At 46.8% G+C, this 23,495-nt stretch overlaps 1 protein-coding gene across 10 annotated transcripts in view; it reads right to left on the bottom strand.

Moving 5' to 3' along the window:
• Positions 1-23,495, bottom strand: part of CUX2 (cut like homeobox 2) — a 233,176-nt gene that overhangs the window by 92,291 nt on the left and 117,390 nt on the right. For 9 of the 10 annotated variants that reach the window (XM_088670899.1, XM_088670898.1, XM_060276354.2 and 6 more), the window contains 2 exons: positions 3,155-3,265; positions 553-600 (listed from right to left, as the gene is read on the bottom strand). Coding sequence is in view for 9 of the 10 variants with exons in the window: in XM_060276354.2 (XP_060132337.2) it covers positions 553-600; positions 3,155-3,265 (159 nt within the window). In the remaining variant the exon portion in view is untranslated. The remainder of the gene's footprint in view (positions 1-552; positions 601-3,154; positions 3,266-23,495) is intronic. The other variant, XM_088670892.1, reaches the window with a different exon arrangement.

Genomic DNA, 23,495 nt, shown 5'->3' with positions numbered 1-23,495 from the left:
GGAGTTGTAGGCCAAAAACATCTGGAGGCCCAAGGTTGAGGACCACTGCCCTAGATGGTTGTAGTTGGAGTCTGTCTTATCAGGATTCAACCTCAATCCATTGACCACCATCCACCCTCTAATGGCCTCCAGACACCCACACAGGACATTCACCACCTTCATTGGTTCCGATTTAAACAAGCTGATTGATTGATTGATTGATTGATTGCATTAACATTCCCCACAACAACCCTTTGAGGTAGGTTTGGCTGAGAGGCAGTGACTGGCCCAAGGTGATACCCAGTGAACTTCATGGCCAAACGGGGATTCAAACCCTGCTCTCTCCAAGGTCGAAGTCTGACACTCTAACCACTACACCCAACAACATCTGGAAGGGCACCATGGTGGCCACCTCTTGAGTTGACACCGAAAACCTGGAGCCATCTTTGGACCAGCTGCTGCTGTGTGCGGTTCGTTTTTCTCTTGGACCCTGTTTCTACTTTGTGTCCCCCGAGCGGCTCACAGGTGGCTCACGGTGGCTAAGAAGTACCTTGGGCAGAGACGGCTTCTTACCTCTGCCTGGAAGCTCTTCAAGACAGGAGCCACCATGTCGCGGACCTCCTGGAAGAGAGAAAATGGCGGAAGCCCGCGATCAGACCCGAGTCTGGCAACGGGGCTCTTGGTTAATCCAGCCCTCAGAATCAGGACTGGTTCCTCATGTGAAGCTGGGCTGTCGCCTAATTAAAGAACCCTTGGTTTTGATTAATTAAGCAGGTTTCAAGTCGACTAATTAGCTGATTACATTTGCATACTGAGGATAAGAACAATAATACTTAAAGGGGAAACACAGGCTCGTTTTTAGGTTGGTGTGGTGGAGATGGTGATGTTTTTTTGGCCAGTTTCATCCTTGGCCAGTCTTCCAATGATCTCAGACCAGTGGCGAATGGAGGCAAATATGGGTCTACCCACTCACATGCTGATCCACACACTCTCATGTACACAGCCAGGTATACGCAGCCCCTCTCCTCATGACACAATTGCTCATAAATTGATTGACCTAACACCTGGGGAAGGAGCAATTTGCACCCCCAACAGGGTGCTAAGCTCAGTCCGTTCCTGTACCGGGTCTACTCTATTGCCCTCACCCCCATTTTGCAACTGGAGCCAATATGATTGGGACCAGAAAGATTTGCTCTGTGTATTTGGGAGGGGGGGCTGGCTCAAGAAGTCCCCAACCTCTGTTTCTCCCTGGTCTGAGTCCAGCACTCTAACCATTATGCTACACTGCCTCTCATGGGGCAGGGTTTGTGGATTTCAGCTCTCTACTTAATTGCCTCCCTCCCCCTACCCCCAATTAATACCACAATGTGCTGCAAACTCTCTACCCCAAGTCTTCTTAATTTAGATACAAGCTAAGAACATAATTGTAGAAGCTGGCATGAGGCGGTGTCGGGAGGGGAGGGGAGCGAAGGCGGGGGAAGCCCCCCAACTGTCAAACTGACTAAAACAACATTTATTTTGGGGAGAGGAAAAGAGCAGCGGCGGCAACAAAAACAGCAACAAAGTGGCGTTCCATCTGCTCGGAGAGGTAGGTGCCAGGATTTCTGCAACGAGGCCTTGGAACACTTTTTCTCGTTATATAAAATAACTTGATGGGGTTGGGGAGAGCCCGGTTCTGAAAGGAGGGACATTTTGTGCCAAGGCGCTGGGCACCCCGTCATTCCGACAGGCGGGGGCACAAGCCAAGACATGATGGCGCACACTTAGGGCAGATTGCTGCAGCGGAATTGCTGACAGGAGTGAGACCCAATCAGCTTACAACTGGCCTTCCAATTTGCTGCTGGGTCAAGTTCAAGGCCAGTCTAGCTTCACCCCATAAATATCCACTTGACCGCTTCGATTTGTGGACCTGGCCCTGCCACAGGTGCCAGTGCCCGTTCTGCATTTGTAAGAAATGGATATTTTAGTCTGGCAGCACCCGCACTTTGGAACTCCCTGCCTATTGACATCAGTCAGGCGCCTTCGCTGTATTCTTTTCGAGCCCTGCTAAAAACATTCTTGGTTTAGACAGGCCTGTCCAGCTGTGTAGAATATCGATGTGTGTTTTGATGTGCTTTTAGCTTATGGTTGATTCAGGGCCAGATTTAGGCTTGATGAGGCCCTAAGCTACTGAAGGTAATGGGGCCCTTTATATGTCCAGCTGTCCTTTGTCAACAACAAATTGTCACTGTTTTTTGTGTTGAATATATGCTTTATGGACCTAATAGGTATCCAAAGCCTTTCGCCACTGTTGCTGTATGTAGGGTTTTTTTTGTTTTTTTAAAATCTTTTATTTTGGAAATGTACATCCAGTTTTTCTCCCTTTAAATATTTTGGGCGCCCCCAAGAAAGTGGGGCCCTAAGCTATACCTTGTTTAGCTTATACGTAAATCCGGCAGTGGGTTGATTTAATCATTGCCTGACCAATCATTCTAACCATTTTAACGGATCTTTTTGTTGTCGGGTGAATCCCTTTGAGGTATTTTATGATGTAAACGACATGCACGGAAACCAAGAGGACTAGCACCTAGCTTTGACCAGGGCGGTGGGGCAGAATCCTCTGCTGTAACCGAAGGAAGCAGGCCAGCTTTGAGCGTGAAGGCTGCCCCCCCACTTGCATCCTCTGCCCCACACACTTGCATCCTCCGTCCAAGGCAGCCGGCAGCTGTGCTGTTAGGCCTCGGAGGCCCTCCCTCTCCCACAAGTGCCACTCAGTGCATCTCAGGATCAGGACCACGGGCTCATTAGCTGCAATTGCACCACAATATTGTGTTGTAATATGCTGCAGTTGGGCATTTGAGGCCATAATTTGGGGCTGATCACCTTATCCAGGCATCCCCAAACTTCGGCCCTCCAGATGTTTTGGACTACAATTCCCATCATCCCTGAAAACTGGTCCTGTTAGCTAGGGATCATGGGAGTTGTAGGCCAAAACATCTGGAGGGCCGCAGTTTGGGGATGCCTGACCTTATCCTTCTCTTGTTGGTCACCCAAGTTTGTAAATAAATAAATAAATAAATAAATAAATCTCTCTTTCTCTCTCTCTCACACACACAGAGAGAGCTGTTTGAATGGGAGAGGGGAGGGAAATCCAGCTACCCACTGAGTTAATTCTATAATAGCAAATATACTGTACCTCAGGTACATTTTTCTTAAATTCCCGGCTGAGTTCAATTAAATGTTTATGAGAATGCTCGCTTTCTTCCTGCCGTGCCGCCAGTTCGGAAGCAACAGAATTAAGCTCCTTCTGGAACAAAACAAAACAAAAACAGAACAGAGAGAGAGAAAGAGAGAGAGAGAGAGAGGAATGAGTTGTGGCATTTTATCCCTTTAATATAATGCATAGCATTTTCCGAAGCGAGCCATTTCGCACAACTGACTTGAAAGGCGAAAAAGATGGATATTGTCAGTTTACGAGGTTTTTTGCATTAACTGGCGTTGGAACATCCAACGATGGCACATTTTGAATTTAGGAGGCAGACGCACCCAGTCGCCTTGGGCAAGCGACTGGCTACAGTCATTTGTCCCCCTTCCCCAGGAGCCACGGGCAATTGCAGAGAAGGGTGCAACTTCCGTTGCATACATTCATCCATTTATTAACCCCCCCCCCAAGAAATGAACACCCAACCTTTCATGCTTAAAGAAACCTCAAGTTGGCTCAGAGTAGGAAAAAAGAAAAACAGCCCCAGAAACATGCATAAACACCACAATGGTCTACACCCCGCTCAAAGTGATCTCCATTACATGAACACAGTCTTTCTCAAAGGAGATATTGGAGGCCGAGCTAAATGTGGGTTGTTGAATTACTCCCGGTTTCCCTTTTAAGTAACTGTTTTTGGTTTTCTTACACGTATAACAAAATTTAGACAACTAAATATAATCATAACACGCACAAACACAAATCTTGCCAGCTACCAGGTTAAGTGAGGAGGAATTAAAGAACCTTTTAATGAGGGTGAAAGAGGAGAGCGCAAAAAGTGGTCTGAAGCTCAACATCAAAAAAACCAAGATCATGGCCACTGGTCCCATCACCTCCTGGCAAATAGAAGGGGAAGAAATGGAGGCAGTGAGGGATTTTACTTTCTTGGGCTCCTTGATCACTGCAGATGGTGATAGCAGTCACGAAATTAAAAGACGCCTGCTTCTTGGGAGAAAAGCAATGACAAACCTAGACAGCATCATAAAAAGCAGAGACATCACCTTGCCGACAAAGGTCCGTATAGTTACAGCTATGGTTTTCCCAGTAGTGATGTATGGAAGTGAGAGCTGGACCATAAAGAAGGCTGATCGCCAAAGAATTGATGCTTTTGAATTATGGTGCTGGAGGAGACTCTTGAGAGTCCCACGGACTGCAAGAAGATCAAACCTATCCATTCTTAAGGAAATCAGCCCTGAGTGCTCACTGGAAGGACAGATCCTGAAGCTGAGGCTCCAATACTTTGGCCACCTCATGTGAAGAGAAGACTCCCTGGAAAAGACCCTGATGTTGGGAAAGATTGAGGGCACAAGGAGAAGGGGACGACAGAGGACGAGATGGTTGGACAGTGTTCTCAAAGCCACCAACATGAGTTTGACCAAACTGCGGGAGGCAGTGCAAGACAGGAGTGCCTGGCGTGCTCTGGTTCATGGGGTCACGAAGAGTCGGACACGACTAAATGACTAAACAACAACAACCAGGTTAAGTATACGTGTATTTGCAATATTCGTTCCTCCTATGCTATTTGGTCAGGGTTGTACAAAAGCATCCATCCACAACAAGGTCATCTTCTCTGTCTAAAGCAGGCACCCCCAAACTGCGGCCCTCCAGATGCTTTGGCCTACAACTCCCATGATCCCTAGCTAACAGGACCTGTGGTCAGGGATGATGGGAATTGTAGTCCACAACATCTGGAGGGCCGAAGTTTGGGGATGCCTGGTCTAAAGCATCCATAATTGCACATGGTCTTGTGGCCCCCAGAGGGTCCTTTAAGTCAACGGAGGAGATGGTGGGTGGAAAAGGAATTCAAGGAATTGAAAGACGCATCAGTGGAGACACACAGGCTGAACGAGATCACAAAACCTGAGCCCAGGGCATTGGGGGGGTGGCGGGAAAGCAGATATTTATACATATTGCAAATATACCTGAGCTTGTGCCTGATCCCTATAAGCTTCTTAATTGGCTGAAGTCCTGCAGGGACAAGATATGGCACATTCAGATTTGTTGGGATGCATATTTTGTAGGCCCTTTTCACTAGCATAGGAAATAAATGGCCACATGTTCTAGGTCTCCTCTAGCAAGACATCGACTCCTTTCCCAATTATTGAGGATATAATAATAATAATAATAATAATAATAATAATAATAATAATAATTTATTATTTATACCCCACCCATCTGGCTGGGTTTCCCCAGCCACTCTGGGCGGCTTCCAACAGAAACATTAAAATACACTAATTTCCTAAACATTACAAGCCTCCCTGAGCAGGGCTGCCTTCAGATGTCTTCTAAAAATCTGGTAGCTGTTTTCCTTTTTGACATCTGATGGGAGGGCGTTCCACAGGGCAGGCGCCATCACCGATGTTGTGGTCGCATCCACCGGGAACTGTGATGGTCAAGCTGCAGGTTGCATGTGCCTGCCTGTCAAAGGGGAGAGGTATGGGCTAGTGGTGCTCCTTTCTTCCCTGATTCTGATGCCATGGGTGGGAGATGGGGCTGGGAACGGCTGTTCAGTAGGTGACCTACGGCACAAGCCTATACATGTCCTGCCTTGCCTCACCTCAATAAGGATGTTGCAGATTTGGGAAAGGTTCAGAAATGGGCAGCCAGTCACAGTGATCACGGGGATGGAGCAAGTCTCTTGTGAAGATGGGATACAGCGTTTGGGGCTTTTTAGCATAGAGAAAAGGCAAGTAAGAAGTGACGAGGTGAAAGTTTATTAAATCATGCAAGGCATGGAGAAAGTGGAGGGAGAAAATTCTCTCTCCTAACACTACAACTCGTCAATGAAGCTGAAGGCTGGAAGGTTCAGGATGGAGAAAAGGAAGTACTTCTTTGCACAGTGCAGACTTAAAACAATGGAACTCCCTGTCACAGGAGGCAGTGATGGCCACCAATTTGGCTTTAGATGAGAATTAGACAAATTCATGGAGAAGAGGGCTATTGATGGCTACTAGCCAGGAGGCAGAGATGGGCCCCTTTTGGCCTGATGCAACAGGGTCTTCCCATGTCTTCAGAAGTTGGGATGGGGGCCTTTTCCCCAGATAAGTGGGGGGAAGTCTTGTAGTCCTTAAAAAGGTAAAGGTAAGGGACCTCTGACAATTAAGTCCAGTCGCAGAAGACTCTGGGGTTGTGGCGCTCATCTCGCTTTATAGGCCAAGGGAGCTGGCGTTTGTCCGCAGAAAGTTTTTCTGGGTCATGGGGCCAGCATGACTAAGCTGCTTCTGGCGAAACCAGAGCAGCGCACGGAAATGCCGTTTACCTTCCCTATTTATCTACTTGCATTTTGACGTGCTTTCGAACTGCTAGGTTGACAGGAGCTGGGACCAAGCAACGGGAGCTCACCCCGTCACGGGGATTCGAACCGCCGACCTTCTGATCGGCAAGCCCAAGAAGCTCTGTGGTTTAGACCACATTGCCACCCGTGTCCCTTTGTAGTCCTTAAGCACACACATATAGCCTGTGGTCTAGGCCTTTTAAGATAGTGCCAGCCAACTCCAGCAGGGCTGAATATTTTGAACAGAGGGGAATATATTAAGCAGCCAAAAAAATAAAATAAAAATAAAATCTAGATTAGAGAGATTTCTATGTAAACAAATACAGATGGGGGTTCAAATTAACAGAGCACTTGGCTGATCAATATTCTTAATAACCCCTTCCCTTTTTTTCTTTGGTAACTGTAAGAAAAACACAGCAAGAGTGTCAAAATAGTAGAAGAGCACCATATTGCACTGTGTGATATAGTGGTTGTTGTTGTTGTTAAGCTCCAAGTCCGTGCCATCACCAGCTGATATATATCAGAACAGGAAGAAGGCATCCAAAGGATAACTTACTTATGCTTTCAAGTGTTCATAAATAAGGTTTTAAAACATCTAGATGGTTTTTTAATTCCAGCAGAATTTGGGGCAGGGGTGATGAAAGCACCAGGATTGAGTAAACTGACCTTTTGTGTACAGCTCTGTGTAAATCAAGCACAGCTCACTTAAAGCGCAGGGAAATGTTTCATTAAAGAATTATGGATTCATATCATGCTGGCTTTGGAGGGGACAGACCGGCACGTGTGAAACCCATTAAGGAAATATGGAATGTTAGATTCTTCTTTTTAGAAAGCAGAAAAAAGACACTATTAGAAAAGAAAGTCCAGAGGCATCAGGGACAGCACTCAAAAGGATAGCCCACGGCTGCCATGATGTTGCATATTTTAAGTGGTGCTTTTCATTAAAGTCCTTCCCCGCATTTGTTGCTGTGCTACTTATTCTTTTCTTTCTTTTTAAAATACTGATTTAAATCACAAAGGCCGGACGGAGAAGGACTACAGTTCCTCTGAGGCTGGAGCAGGGCGCAGTGGCCCGTCTGCTTGTGGGGGCAGACCCCTGCCAGCCGATAACATTAGAAGAGCCTGCTGGATCAGGCCAAGGGCCCATCTAGTCCAGCATCCTGTTCTCAACAAAGGGAAACCAGCAAGCAGGATTCGAGCACAAGAGCCAACTCTCCCCTCCTGTAGCTTCCAAGGATTCAGGAGCATTTACTGCCTCTGAGCAGAGCACAACCATTGTGGCGATAACACCATGCTTGTGGGATTCAAACTTGCTGCCCACCTGCTACAGGGCCATGTTCAAGGGGCTGGTACCTATAAAGCTCGAGATCAGGTTACCTGAGAGAGAGCCTTATTTAACCCTTATACACACCGTAGATCACAAGCTTTGACGTGGCAGCTCCACAAGCTTCAGGGCTATGGGAGAAGGTCCTCTCTTTCCCCAAGATTCTTCAGCCCTCCTTTGACATACAGTCGTACATTGGTTTTCAAACAGCTTAGTTCCCGAACGCTTTGGCTCCCAAAAGCCGCAAACCCGGAAGCGACTGTTTCAGTTTGCGAACTATTTTTGGAAGCCGAACATCCGACGGGGCTTCCGCCTCTTCCGATTGGCTGCAGGAGCTTCCTGCAGCCAATCAGAAGCTGCGCTTGAGTTTTCAAACGTTTGGGAAGTCAAATGGACTTCTGGAACGGATTCCGTTTGACTTCCAAGGTGCGACTGTATATGGCCAATACAAGGCAGGAGTTTCTTACTGAAGAGATTTAAACTAGGGGTGGGTGAATCTTTCAATCCTAGTTTCTCATTCTCTTTGTTAACCTTCAGCCCATGCCATTTCCACACCAGCTTATGGTTTTGTTTTGGGTTTGCTTGTTTTAAAAAGGAGGTCCTCACAAAAATTTGCCAGCATTTTTGTGTTTGTATCCTGCCCTTCCTCCCCAAGGACCCCAGGATGACAAAACAGTTGAACAATTTAAAGTAAAAACAAAGCAAGCATTTTTAGTTCTGGCAACAGGACCGTGGATGCCCTTCAGAGGGAGGCTTACCTGCCCCATCTCTGCCCACCATTCTGAAGGCTGATGGTACCTTATCACCGATTCCTCACCCCCGTACTACAGCTGCTGTTTTATACGCTACCGTTTTGGAAGTTGATTGTGGTTGCTTTATCCATACTGTTTGTTTTGATGTGGTATTTATTATGCTCGTTTAAATACCGTAAGCCAGTGTCAGGGTCCCCTGTAGACCCAAACGCCCGAGATTAAAAGCAGCAAAAATTACGGCAATGATACACTGGGCTAAAGACATTGGTTATAATAAACAGTTAGAAGAATGGGAGAGGTTATGGAAGGAAGGTATCAGTTTTACTGCATGCAGTACACTTAAAGAAAATGTCATGAAAATGATGTATAGGTGGTATTTAAAGATAAAGGGACCCCTGACCATTAGGTCCAGTCGTGATCGACTCTGGGGTTGCGCGCTCATCTCGCATTATTGGCCGAGGAAGCCGGCGTATAGCTTCCAGGTCATGTGGCCAGCATGACAAAGCCGCTTCTGGCAAACCAGAGCAGCACATGGGAACACCGTTTACCTTCCCGCTGTAGCGGTTCCTATTTATCTACTTGCATTTTGACGTGCTTTCGAACTGCTAGGTGGGCAGGAGCTGGGACAGAGCAACGGGAGCTCACCCCGTCACAGGGATTCGAACCGCTGACCTTCTGATCAGCAAGCCCTAGGCTCAGTGGTTTAACCCACAGCGCCACCTGGGTCCCTGACCAGGTGGTATTTAACACCAGTTAAATTGGCTAAAATGTATAGAACAAAAAATGACAGTTGGAAATGTAAGGAAAAGGAGGGTACATTTTCCATATGTGGTGGACATGTAAAGAGGTAAAAGCTTTCTGGGAGATGATATATAATGAGTCATAGAAAATGTTTAAAAACACTTTTGTTAAAAAAACCAGAAGCTTTCTAAAAAGTTGTTCTTACTGTATATGCAACAACTGCAGCAAGAATTTTATTAGCCCAGAAATGGAAACAGCATGAAGTACCAACAAAAGAAAAGTGGCAGATGAAGATGATGGACTTTGCAGAACTGGCGGAAGAATCCAGAATCGGCAAGATCAAGTATTCCAAAAAGAATGGAACAAATTTATATTATATTTGGGAGAAAGCTGTAAGCAATTAACATCATTAGCAGGGTTATCTGAAGATGTGCAAGATGAATTAGTTACCTATTCAGGTTGAGTAATTTAATATCGTATTTTAAGTAACGATATAACAAGAATAAGAAAGTAAGAGAAATGCAAAAATGCCAAATTTTATTTTGTAAACCATTAGGTGGGACGGAGGGAAGTCATTTAAGCTCGGTTGCGCCAAGAGATTTAGTAAGAGGTTACAATGTTACGTATTGTGATTAAACGTAAAATTAATAAAAATTATTATAAAGAAATAAATTAAAAATAAATAAATAAAACCAGCAAAAATAAACAAAGCAGGCTTGTGCGGGAGAATATTACTACTACTACCACAACTAATTTATAATTAGTCCACTCTGGACAGCTCCCAACAAAATATTAAAAACCACAATAAAACATCAAGCATTGAAAGCTTCCCTAAACAGGGCTGCCTTCAGATGTCTTCTAAAAGTCAGGTAGATGTTTATTTCCTTGACATCTGAAAGGAGGGCGTTCCACAGGGCAGGCGCCACCACCAAGAAGGCCCTCTGCCTGGTTCCCTGTAACCTAACTTCTCGCAGGGAGGGAACAGCCAGAAGGCCCTCAGAGTTGGACCTCAGTGTGCGGGCTGAATGATGGGGGTGGAGACGCTCCTTCAGAAAACCTCCCAATGTTGTTTTGCGCTCTGAGCTGAACTGAGTTTGCCCCCCCTCTCAGTAACCCCTAAAACAGGGGTGGCCAACTTCCAAGAGACCGCAATCTACACACAGAGTTAAAAATTGGGAGTGATCTACCCCCTTTTTCGGGGTTCAGGTCAAAGTTGTTGAGCTTCTTTAGGGAGGAGGAAAGAGACACTGAGCTTTCTTAAGGAAGGAAAACCCTGTTTTTGGTGGTTCAGGTCAAAGTTGTTGAGCTTTTTATAGGGAGAAAAGCCCCGTTTTTTAGAGGTGCAGGGCAAAGATGTTGAGCTTTTTTTAGGGGAGCCAGTTTTTTAGCTTTTTTGGGGGGACCCACTGATCTACTGGTGATCTACCACAGACATCCAGTGATCTACTGGTAGATCACGGTCTACCTGTTGGACATGCCTGCCCTAAAACAACTTCCAAACTATGTCACTTGAAGTGACCGCCTTGTGTGAGGGCCTCGCTGGCCTAACAGAAAAAAAACAGAGCCCAGAATCCTGCACCTAAATTTGTGGCCATTGGTCCTTGGGCCATACTCGAGTCCGATGCACCCCTTTGCTGCCACAGGTGTTGCTGAAGAGAGACCTTCTGTTCTTTAAAAAGGAAATGTCTTCCTTGGATTGTGGTGGTCGACAGGGTGGGGGAACGTGATAGGGAGAGTCCCTGTGTCATGGCCATGTTTGCGATGCAGGGCAGGGTGAGACAGGCCGCAGCGTACAAGACGGATGGCGGTGCACATGGCCTCTCGGCAGACAGGCTGGCTTCCAGGAGCTATCAATCATTTTCCTGCGTATTATGTAAATTCTTGATGCTAAAGATGTATGGAGTTAATTACCAGGGGTCGCGGCCGGGTGTTAAATTCGTACAAGGAAGCTCCTCTCAGTCTCCAATGAATTTGAGAGAGATTGCAAGCTTTCCGCCTTTTATTGGGCCGTATAAATATTTCACTGTTAGATATAAAAAAAAATATTGGAGAAAAAGCAGATAAAAACCGAATCCCCCCCTGTGTATACAGACTGAGACGAGGAAGAAAGCGGGTGTCAGCAGGTTTTTTAATGACCTTGCAGCACAACCCGTGAATGGCTTGATTCGGGGTTTGTTTTGTTTTTAGCTCTGGGTGGCAAGGCAGGGGTGCGGCAGGCAGCCTCACAGCTTGTCTGCTTGTCTGCCTTGATTCAGACAAGCATGTGAGGCGGCAAAGCTACCAGGTCAGCCGCTCATCCCCAAACAGTGGGCCATGGGGCAACAAAGTGGCACAAGAGAGCTACTGCAGAACCAAACCCATTAAAAGTTCCCAAACCCAGAAAGAGGTTGGCCGTTGCACCCCTTCAGAGTATGCTAACCATCAGCCCAGCCTGGAGGCAGATGATTACACTGCACCCCCCCCTTGGCAATGCCGGATTTATGTATAAGTTAAACAAGCTATAGCTTAGGGCCCCACTCTCTTGGGGGCCCCACAAAAATTAAAGGAACAAACAAACCTGGATGTACATTTCCAAAATATAAGATAAAAAAACAAATTAAATAAAACCTACATGCAGCAACGGTGTTTTGTGTTGTGTAGGCTCCTATGATCTAAGTCATGGGCCCTGCCTGCTAGCCTGCTCCCTAAAATATCACTGGTTTCCGTTCAACAATTACTTTGATAAAATACATATTTTGTTATGTGCAAATGGCTTTAGATACCTATTAGGTCCACAAATTACCATATAGCAGGTAGATCGTGATCTACTGGTAGATCACTGAACGTCTGTGGTAGATCACTGGTAGATCACTGGTAGATCACTGGCTCCCCCCAAACTTTAGCTCCCGTAAAAAAAAGCTCAACAAAGTTTGCCCTGCACCGCCCCAAAATGTGGCTTTACTCCTCCCTAAAAGGTCAACAACTTCGACCTGAACCCCCCCCCAAAAAAACAGGGCTTTCCTTCTCCCTAAAAAGCTCAACAACTTCGACCTGAACCTCAAAAAACAGGGCTTTCCTTCATAGAAAAAGTTCAACAACCTTGACCTGAACCCCCCAAAAGGGGGTAGATCACTGCCAGTTTTTAACTCTATGAGTAGATCGCAGTCTCTTGGGAGTTGGCCACCCCTGCCATATAGCATATATTCAACACAAAATGGCGATAATTTGTTGTTGACAAAGGACAGCTGGACATATAAAGGGCCCCATTACCTTCAGTAGCTTAGGGCCTCATCAAATCTAAATCTGGCGCTGACCCCTGGGCAGGTTTAGTTCAACCCCTGGGTAGGTTTGGATCACTCAAGCCATTCAGAGAATGCTGCCCACTGCACCCCTGCAAGATTTGCTGCTCAGGGGTTACTTCCTTCCAAAGAGGATGGGTGGCAACAGTAACCTCTCATGCAAAAACATAAGCATTCGGCTCCTCTGAGGGTAGGCAAACCTTATCCACCCAGAAAAAGAAAATTTTGGTGTGAGAGTTAGACATAACCCCAGTTTAAATTCAGTGGCCAACCCATCAGCCATCAGAAACAAGGACCTGCTGGTTAATGCCGATTCAAGCTTGCAGTCCATGCACACACACACACCCTTATAATTATATTTATACTGTATACTTAAACACAAACTTATAATTATATTCATATATGTGCGCACACACACTTAAATTTATTTTCCAACCAGGTATCACAGATCCTGACTACAAGATCCGTCGTTACCTGTGCCCAATAGTCTCCACTAAGGAGAGATACCCAGGGGTTGCTCCTGTAATCATGGGTGTCCTCCTCACCCCCCCCCCCAAGCAAAAGCTTTTTGGGCTTGGGGAAAGGTGGAAGTATGAGTGACCATAGGATCTAGGAATCGTATGAGGGCGACAACTTAAATCTACATCTATATATAAAAAATGCTATATGCCACATAGGCCATTTGCTGTGCCTACCCACCAAAGCCCTGGGTCTTATCAGCGTGGCATTGGGGGCCGAGAAAGCCACTGGGCCAGATGAATAAAGTTATGTGCCTGGATCTTTGGCTTTCCTCTCCAAGCTGATCAACACACACAGCTATGGCTTGTGTAATATGCTCGATAGCATCACTCGTTTCCTGACCCTGTTCGTTTCTCACCCCCCGCGGGGGAAAAAAACACAGCTTTCATATCTTTCCATGGAACGAACATCTAACATGCTTGTGAAAATCGCTGTCCTTCTTGAGATCCCATTACAACTGTTTTGATAAAGCTCCCAAGCCAGAGATTCCATTTTAGATTAGGGGAAGATCACAGGCGATGGAGAAAGAAGGGAATTGTCTCCAAAGGGCTGTGCTGTGCGGCCCGCCGACTCCTCGGCGAGGCGCAAGCACAGACATTTGGGGGGCACAAGCGTAGCAAGGTTCGGCCCCGGGACGCTTGGTGGAGTTGCAAGATAAGAGGGCCTCTGAGCAGGTGCGAAGGATCTATCCTGTCACACAGTAGCTGCAACCAATCCCTGTGCATACTGAGAGCTGTAACAATGGGGCTCAAAACTCAGCTTCAACATAAACTCAACAAGCAGCATAAGAGGAGCTTTCCAGATCAGCCCAACGGGGCCCCACCTAGTCTAGACCACTGTTTTTACAGATGCCCCAATGGGAAGCCCATAAGCAAGCAGGATTTCAGCATAACAACCCTTTCCCCTCCTGTGGTTTCCAACAACTGGTATTGAGAACCACTGCTGCCTCCTACCGGGAGGCAGAATGGAGCCATTGTGGTTGGTAACCATCAATGGCCTCCTCACCTCTCGGACAGGACACTCACCCTTGCTCCTAACACCCGCTACCCCGCCCCACCCCACCGCAGCATTCTCCAAAATGGAGATAGTATTAGCTTGCTCTACCTTAAAGGGCTGTTGCAGGGCTGTCTTACCCATAAGTGCTAGGGTTGTGGGGCACCCGGGTGCCGGGCTCTCAGGGGCGCCAGGCCAAGAGTCAGGAGCCTAAGAGTTGAGTCCGGGGAAGAGCCTGTCTGTCAGTCGGAGCACCGCTCTTCTGCACCATGAGTTCAGGGGCGACTGAGCCAGTGAGACGCTGGGGCGGCCGGGCGGCTCTGTCCTCCTGCGCGCCTGGGGCTGGGCAAGCGGCGGGCGGATCTTTGCACCCTGCCGTCACATATGCTTAAGACAGCCCTGGGCTGTTGTTGTATTTATTAGACTTTATGCCCTGGTCTCCTCAGCAGGAAAAGCACTGGCAGAACGCCTGGCAAGAACACAGGAGTCAGGATGGAACAGGACCATGGCAACCTGCAGAGGTGGGCAAGACTGGCAGAGGTGGGCGGTGGGAGTGGGCAAGACTGGCAGAGGTGGCCGTTGGGAGTGATGCCAAATCAAACACAACATGGCACCCTCCGAGGCAAAATATGCCTTGCGCCTCTTTGAGATACCCTCAAGCGAATAACTTCCAAACTGTGCAGCAGAGAGAAAGAAAAAGAATTAATCTCGAGTCCTCAATTGTTTGTCGGAAACAGGGCATCCAATCTTAATTGGTTCTTTAACCATTTTATCCATCTGTGTCAGAGAATGGGGACCGTGTGGCTCTCTGGCTGTTGCTGAGTTCCAACTTCAACCAGCCTCAGGCAGCCTGACCAGCTGGGGACTGGGGGTGGGGAGTGTCGCCCAAAGTACCTCTCTACCTGGCCCACATTTTGTTACACTGATACCATGGTCTTGGTGGTGGCAGCACTCCTAGGAGTCCTAATGGTTGGTGTCTGCTGCCTCCCACTCCCTAGCCAGTGTTTCCCAGTTGTCAATGTTTATACTACATTTTTTTAAGGTTTGCCTTGAGACAGCCTTTAAACCTCTTTTGTTGACCACCAGCATTACGCTTTCCATTTTAAAGTTCAGAATAGAGTAGCTGCTTTGAAAGACGATCATCAGGCATCTGCACAACATGACCAGTCCAACGAAGTTGATGTTGAAGAATTGTTGCTTCGACACTGGTGAGCTTTGCTTCTTCCAGAATACAGTGGTGCCTCGCTTAACGAATGCCCTACTTAACGAAATTTCCGCTTAACGAAAGGATTTTTCGAGCGGAGGTTGCCTCGCTAGACGAATGAAAATTCGTCTAGCGAATCGCAGTTTCCCATAGGAATGCATTGAAATTCAATTAATGCGTTCCTATGGGCAAAAAACAATGCGAAAAAAATTCAATGCATTCCTATGGGACTCGCTAGACGAATTTTTTTGTTATAAGAAAAGACCCGTGGAACGAATTAAATTCGTCTAGCGAGGCACCACTGTACTGGCATTAGTTCACCTGTCCTCACAAGTGAAGTGTAATTTTTTTCAGAGACACCATTGATGGAATCTTTTGAGGAGTTGGAGATGGCGTTTATAAGTGATCCATGTTTCACAAGAATACAGGAAGGCTGGCAGTAGCTTTGTAAACTAGCATTTTGGTTTCCCTGCAAATGTCCTGGTCCTCAAACACTCTGCATTTCAATCGAGAGAAAGCCACACTCACAGACCTCAGGTGATGCTGGATTTCGGCACCAATGATGGCTCTTGTGGAAAGATAACTGCCCAGGTAGGATAAGTGATTGACATTTTCCAACATTGCACCACTGAGTTGGATTTGTGGCACTGCAGAGGGGTTGTTTTGTACTTGTTGGTGCAGCACTTCGGGTTTTTTGGATGTTGAGCAATAGGCCAAGCTTTTTGTAAGCTTCTGCAAAGATATTTAGGATGGTTTGGAGGTCATCCTCTGAGTGTGCGCAAAGTATGTTGTAATCAGCATACTGAATCTCTTTGACTGAAGTTACGGTAACCTTACTCTTTGCTTTCACCTGCTCAGATTAAAGGGCTTTCCATCTGTTCGATATATGATTTCTACCCGAGCCTCCCTGGGGAGAATATTCCACAAACAGGGAGCCACTACAGAAAAGGTCTGTTCTCATGTTGCCACTCTCCAGACCCTCTCATGGAGGAGACACACAAACAAGGGCCTCAGATGATGAACCCAGAGTACGGGCTGCTTTATATGCGGAGAGGCAGTCCTTGAGGTATTGTGGTCCTGAGCTGCTTAAGGCTTCATAGGTCAAAACCAGCACTTTGAATTGGGCTCAAAAGCTAATTGGTAGCCAGGGCAGTCAGGCCAGTTTTGGTGTAATATGCTCGAAGTGTCTTGGCCCAGTGAGCAACCTGGCTGCCGAATTCTGCACCAGCTGAAGTTTCCGAACTGTCTTCAGAGGCAGCACCATGTATAACCCGTTTCAGTAATCTAACCGAGAAGTTGCCTGGAGTCAGAATCTTGCTTTGTATATGCATCAAAGGTTCTGTAGCTATCAGTATTATTAAGTTCCTAAATCACAAGGGAGCCTCCCAGTGGCAATGGCCATTCTGATTTATAGGCTAGCAATCCATACCCGGGGCTATTCACTAAGCCCAGACAACTTGACACTAAGTGGGGTTTGCGGTCTGTGCATGTAAATGCTTTGTCTCTCACACCCACTCAACCACCGGCTCCATCATTTCCCTCTTTGATCCCCATCAAGGCCAGGAGCCGGCAATCAGGACAAGGCGCCCAGCCCAACCCATTGAGCAAATTAAAGCAGAGCCACTTCACATTGTTCGCTTCCCAACAGACACCCATTGTTCTTGCCTCTGCCAGACGTAAATAGAAAACCTGTCCAGCTCAGAAGAGGCAGTTGTGTTTCATCTGGACTGTTAATATTGTGTGGCTCAAGCGTGGTGGGGAGGCAGGGGTTGCCAACTGGAATAAAATATTGGGGGACGGGACGGACGGGACAGGTAAGCCCTGCATAATTGATCACAAGACACGGTACACACACCATGTGAATGGCTATGCCCATCAACTTTGATCAGGTCCAATGTCAGCCCTTCCGAATTCTAATCAAGGTGTGGCGTTTCAATTTTCTGGGACAGGCATCAAGCCAGAATGGTTTGTCTCGGCCAACCTATCCACGTGGTATCCTCGTGTGAAGGCAGTAAAAACTATGGCTCACTATTTGAGCGACCTGACGAACCCTTCACAAAGAAGGGCCTTCACACTTGCCCGCTTCCATTCCATTCCCACAGCATTTTTACAGGGTATATTTTCCAACACTCCCCCCTGATCTCCGACTATGCCCGTGCAACAAGGGAAAGATAGAGGATTTTATCCATTTTTTCTTTCACTGCCCTCTATACGACGCAATAAGACCAAGGCTCCTCACACTAATCCCTTCGCTTATCGCCTTGGAAGACGACCGCATGAAATTTCTATTGGTGGACGCTAACCCCAGGGTTACCCGTGGAGTGGCCATCTATATCTTGCAGGCCCTGAAACTCAGAGCTCTCTCGACTGGCTAACTTTCTCCAGACGTGGATCTCACTAAACATTCCCCAGTGGACAAAACACACATGATGCACCCTAGTTTTTACCAAATTCTGTTTTATATCGCATGTTTTTATATCCAATGTTTTGTAAGTGTTTTATATGTTATGTATAATAGCAGTAGGTTACCGCTATTATTATTACTATTATAATTATTATGAATGTTTTATGTGTTATGTGCTATGGCCAACTGGCTAATGCAATAAAATTTTGATTGATTGATTGTCTCGGTTTAAGGGAGAAGGAGCAATACTGAGCTTCCTAGTTTGATCAACTTTATCTGTAAAAGGGAGACTTAAGAGATGGAGGCACTGCTTGGTCCTTGGAAGATGTGAGGAGCAGAAATGAGCCCATGAGCCAGATGTGAAGAAAATTTGCAGGTCCAGATAGACAGACAGAAAGAAAGATAGATGCTAATTCAGAGAGAAGAGTCTGAGCTTCTTCTTCTTCTTTTCGTTTTAATGTGGGCCCAATGCAAAACACTCCAGGGTCTGGGGACCCCACAGCAATGCCCCAGCCTAGAACCCAAAGAGAGTTGCAAGCAGCCTAACCAAGAAACCACGCACCCTAGGGTAGGAAAGATATTTTGGGGTGGCCTGATTGGGAGTGGGGCCATTGCCCCGCTCCTTGAGATCTCCGGGTCCTTCTCATTTCCAGGCTCCCATCACCTGGGGACTCGAGACATCAAATTACGGCACAACCGTCTATTTTTTAATGTGTGACATTTTAATGTATTTTTAATCTTTGTTGGAAGCCGCCCAGAGTGGCTGGGGAAACCCAGCCAGATGGGTGGGGTACAAATAATTTATTATTATTATTATTATTATTATTATTATTATTATTATTATTATTCTGGTGATCCACAGTGAACCTCCCTGGCTCAATGGGGGCATCCTTGCCAAATGGATTGAACCAAGTAGGAAGGACCCTCAACATTGTGCCGAGCACAGAAGAAGAAGAAGAAGAAGAAGAAGAAGAAGAAGAAGAAGAAGAAGAAGAAGAAGAAGAGTTTGGATTTGATATCCCGCTTTATTACTACCCGAAGGAGTCTCAAAGCGGCTAACAATCTCCTTTCCCCTCCTCCCCCACAACAGACACCCTGTGAGGTGGGTGGGGCTGAGAGACTTCAGAGAAGTGTGACTAGCCCAGCAGCTGCATGTGGAAGAGCGGAGACACGAACCCGGTTCCCCAGATTAGGAGTCTACCGCTCTTAACCACCACACCACACTGGCTCCACAGCTGGGACCTCCCTGTGAATTATGAGTCTCATTCCATTGCATGTTACTCTGCCGCAGGCAAATGCCTCCACTTCACCTGGCAGCGGAAAGCTCCAATCCCACAGCCCTGCTGCTCCCCTGGTCTGACACATTCCACCTCCCTGCATCCCTCTCTATTTTGCTGGCTCTTGGGAGCCACGCTCTCACTCACTCCAGCGGCAGGAGAGCCAAGCGTGCATTGTGCATTTCTCTCGCACAGATGTATAAGGTCTGTGACAATGGCAGCGGAGGAGAGAGAATGCAGATTCTGGGTCCTCAAAAGATATGCAAATCCGTTAATCAAGAGGCCTATTATTGCACAAGCTTCACGCACCAGCGGCAAGAAAACTGATCAAGTGCTAATAACCAATTGTGTGGCAGAGAGAGACATTCCTTGCCCAGCTTTGCTGCTGCATTTAAAGATTTTGCGGAGGGGGGGGGGGCGCGTGTTAACCCAACCAGTTTCTAATTATGGCAAAATTGTTCTCTCCCTCTGAAAACATCTCACCACAATCCTCCATCCGTCAAGCTGTGCAAGAAAAAAATCTGTCAGAAACTAGTTAAAAGGAAGATGCTCCACTGTTTGGGGGGGGCGGAGCAGGAGGAAGAATATTTTTTCCTGGAGGGTTGCCACATGTCCTCTTTTTTCCTGACTTCATAGTGATACATAATTAAAAGTGAAGGTAAAGGGACCCCTGACTGTTAAGTCCAGTCGCAAACAATTCTGGGGTTGTGGCGCTCATCTCGCGTTATTGGCCGAGGGAGCCGGCGTACAGCTTCCGGGTCATGTGGCCAGCATGACTAAGACGCTTCTGGCGCAACCGGAGCAGCGCACGGAAACGCCATTTACCTTCCCGCTGTAGCTATTTAGCTACTTGCACTTTGACGTGCTTTCGGACTGCTTGGTTGGCAGGAGCAGGGACCGAGCGATGGGAGCTCACCCCGTCGCGGGGATTTGAACCACCGACCTTCTGATCGGCAAGCCCTAGGCTCAGTGGTTTAACCCACAGCGCCACCTGTAGTTAAAAAGAGAAGTCTGCAAATGTGCCTTCATTTTTGCTCTTCAAGATATGGCGACCCTAATTAGTGACAGTCTGTAGGTTGGGAAGAGAAAATTACTGCTTACATTTCAGAGAACAGTAGCTTTCGTTTGGGGGAAAAGCAACTGCTCATGTTTCTAGTCCTCACAGCTGAGCAGAAGTTAAACTTTGGTTGATTAACATCCTATACCCTTTTACCGGAGATGTGTCTGTGAGAGGGGGTTGTGGGGAGGGGTGTTATTGCTTTTATCATGTATTTTGTGTTTTTATCTTGCCTTCTTGTACTATGAACTGCCCTGAGATCCATGCACGGGCAATATACAAATTTAATAAATAATAGTCATACTAAAAATGTTAAGGCCAAGTTAAATTAAAAGGACTCTCAAACTGTTGTTGTTGTTGTTGTTGTTGTTGTTGTTGTTGTTGTTGTTGTTAAGTCCCCACCCCCCTCATGATTTCTGGCAACCTAACCTATGGCTTAGTGCAGGAATCCCCAAACTTTGGCCCTCCAGATGTTTTGGACTACAATTCCCATCATCCCTGACCACTGGTCCTCTTAGCTAGGGATCATGGGAGTTGTAGGCCAAAACATCTGGAGGGCCGCAGTTTGGAGATGCCTGGCTTAGTGACTGAGGTGGACCAAAATGCCCCCTGTTATAGAGGCAAGATGCTCTGACAGGCCTAATTTGAGACAGGGCTGATGAAAGCCAACAAATGCTGGTGGAGAAAGGGGACTCAGCAAGCTGCCTTGAATGGCTACAGAAAGGCTATTTCTGAAAGCAGCATATGAAACAACACTCATAAGGAAACAGAATTTAAACATGTAACAGGCTTCTGCTGTAGCTTTGTCAGTCAGTTTGCTACTTAACTTCCAATTTAGGCAGGGAAGTTTGTGATCAGACTAGCAGAAATTACATTTGGTTCATGACCGGATGAAACCCATGGAGTTTTCACAGGCTGTTTTAACTCCTTCTTTGGACAGCATGCACCAGAATCTAACTACCGTCGTCTTCTTTGGCGATCACTCGTAGCCGAGTAAGATTGTCTTCCATAAACACGGTTTTAACAATGGCTCCGTAAGTGACTGTGGAGGCCAATTCTGGATCCACACGTCCTTCCACAGTGGAGACATTGGTTTCCAGGCGGGAGTTGATCACGGTGTGGATTTGCCAAGCGTGCCTTCCTCTTAGCACGTTTCTCCCTTGCGTCCTGAGATCGAGTTTCTTGAAAGCCCATGACACTTTGATAGAGGCTGTTCTCCAACTGGAGCGCTCGCAGGCCAGTGTTTCCCAGTTGTCAGTGTTTATACTACATTTTTTAAGATTTGCCTTGAGACAGTCTTTAAACCTCTTTTGTTGACCACCAGCATTACGCTTTCCATTTTAAAGTTTGGAATAGAGCAGCTGCTTTGGAAGACGATCATCGGGCATGCGCACAACATTACCCTGATCTTCAGCATACAGGATCAGAGCGACAAGAATATAAATTGCTGTTGGCAAAGTTGCCTTTAGCACAAGATGCAATCGTTTCACCAGATCTACTGGAAGATGTGAAGGATGTAAGAAAAAAAAGCAGGAGGCCCTCTCCTTAGAAAGGGTTACCAGCCTACTGAATAGCCTCTGGGATAACGCAGCCTTCGTTGGCAATGGTTTTTTGTGTAGGGTCATATTGATTGGAAAGGAAGCAGTTTCTCTGCTAACACAGAGCACTATTGGCTAGGCCACAGGCCATCTTCCCTCTGGCTTGGCACCTAGGGAAGCAGGAGATATTGCTCAGCTGGTCAGATTCGGCACAGGGGCTGCTGGCTGACAGCCCCCACCTACCCTCAAGTCAAGTTTTGCTACCCATCCTGCTGACGGTTGCTGCCGGGGTTGCCAAGGCCAGCCAGACCAGGAGGAGCCATGCCCACTTGCAGCCGTCAAGGTAAGAGCTGACATTGGCTTCCTGCCTGCCTGTTAGAGGGCAGGCAGGCAGGAGAGGAGAGAAGAGAGGTGCTTTCAGACCAGCAGGAGGAAGACGCCACAGGGCCCAGCCATGCCATTATACACTTTTATTGATGCTGCACTGAAGAAAGCTAATCAATATATTAGATTTCCAAAAGAAAGAAAAACAGCAACCGCCAGAGAGTTTTCCAGCGAGCTCTGAGAGCTTTCAACAGCACCGGCTGAGGTCATTGTCAGGAAGCTGGATGGCTTCTCCATCCGCCCGTTTCCATTAAAAGAAAGGGCTCCTTCGTATCGCGCACAGTTAAACTGTGGAACTCACTCCTGCAGGAGGCACTGGCAGCTGCCAACTTGGGTGGCTTTAAAAGAGGATTAGACAAATTCACGGTGGACAAAGAGGGCTATTGATGGCTGCTAGCCACAATGGCTCTGCTTCCATGGTCAGCAGCAGTAAATGCTTCTGAATTTTCTGGAAACTACAGGAGGGGAGGGGGCTCTTGTGTTCTCATCCTGCTTGCGGGTTCGCCACTGAGGCATCTGAGCGGCCACTGCGATAACAGGATGCTGGGCAAGATGGGCCTGAGGACTTTTTTTAAACGCACACACCAAAAAACCCTAATAGATATGGTGAACTGAAAAGTGAGAAACCGAGATAAAGGTAAATGGACATAACACTCATTAAGGAGAGCCGCTGCCAGTCAGTGTAGGCAGCACTGAGTTAGATGGACCACTGCTCTGACTCAGTATAAGGCAGCTTCCTATGTTCCAAGGGAGCAAATCCATGGGAATGAAGTTATATCCTCCATTTTACTCACAACAAATGGACAGCCATCATGTATTTAAGCTATTACTTCTTTATGTGTAGCTGTACATAATTTGAAAGTCCTTTCCCCTCAAAGCTTCCCTTTTTAATGGGAGGGGTAGTGTGATGTTCTGGGATGCCTCTCCCAATACGAACCTGCCCACTCCTTACGATTATCACCTGAGGTCCTTCTCAGGCTCCCTTCCTGAAGGGAGACTCAGAAAATGGTGACAAGGGAGACAGGGCCTTTTCATGAGTGGCTCCCCACCTGTGAAACTCTAAGGAGATCTCCCTTTGCTGACTTATTTTCAGTCCCAGGTAAAAACTTATTTTTGCCCCTAGGGTTTCGATAGGACTAGGGCATAGCTGTCAAGTTCTCCCTTTCTTTAAGGGAAATTCCCTTATGCTGAATAGGCTTCCTCGTGAGAAAAGGGGAAACTTCACAGCTATGGACCAGAGCGGTGGTGTTGGTGTTTTTCTGTTAGTGTGTTGCCAAAGTTTCCTGCGGCTCTTGCGAAGGGAGGGGTTGATCTGGATATTTTCATGACTTTTTTTATGAATGCTAACATTAATAATATGTTTATGTTTTTAAATACATTGCAAGTCGCTGGGAGACCTCTGTATAACAAGCAACTAAAGAGCCTAATAAATAGGTTCATGGTTGTGGAAGCAATATGGCGCTGATGGCAGGATCCATCGCCAGAAATCACTTGGAGCAGGAATCTCACCCCCACCAGCAAAGATCCTTTTAT

The sequence above is a fragment of the Zootoca vivipara genome, chromosome 6 (genome assembly GCF_965207765.1).
Source record: "Zootoca vivipara chromosome 6, rZooViv2.hap1.1, whole genome shotgun sequence".
NCBI lineage: Eukaryota > Metazoa > Chordata > Lepidosauria > Squamata > Lacertidae > Zootoca > Zootoca vivipara.
This window is presented reverse-complemented; position numbering and strand designations above follow the sequence as displayed.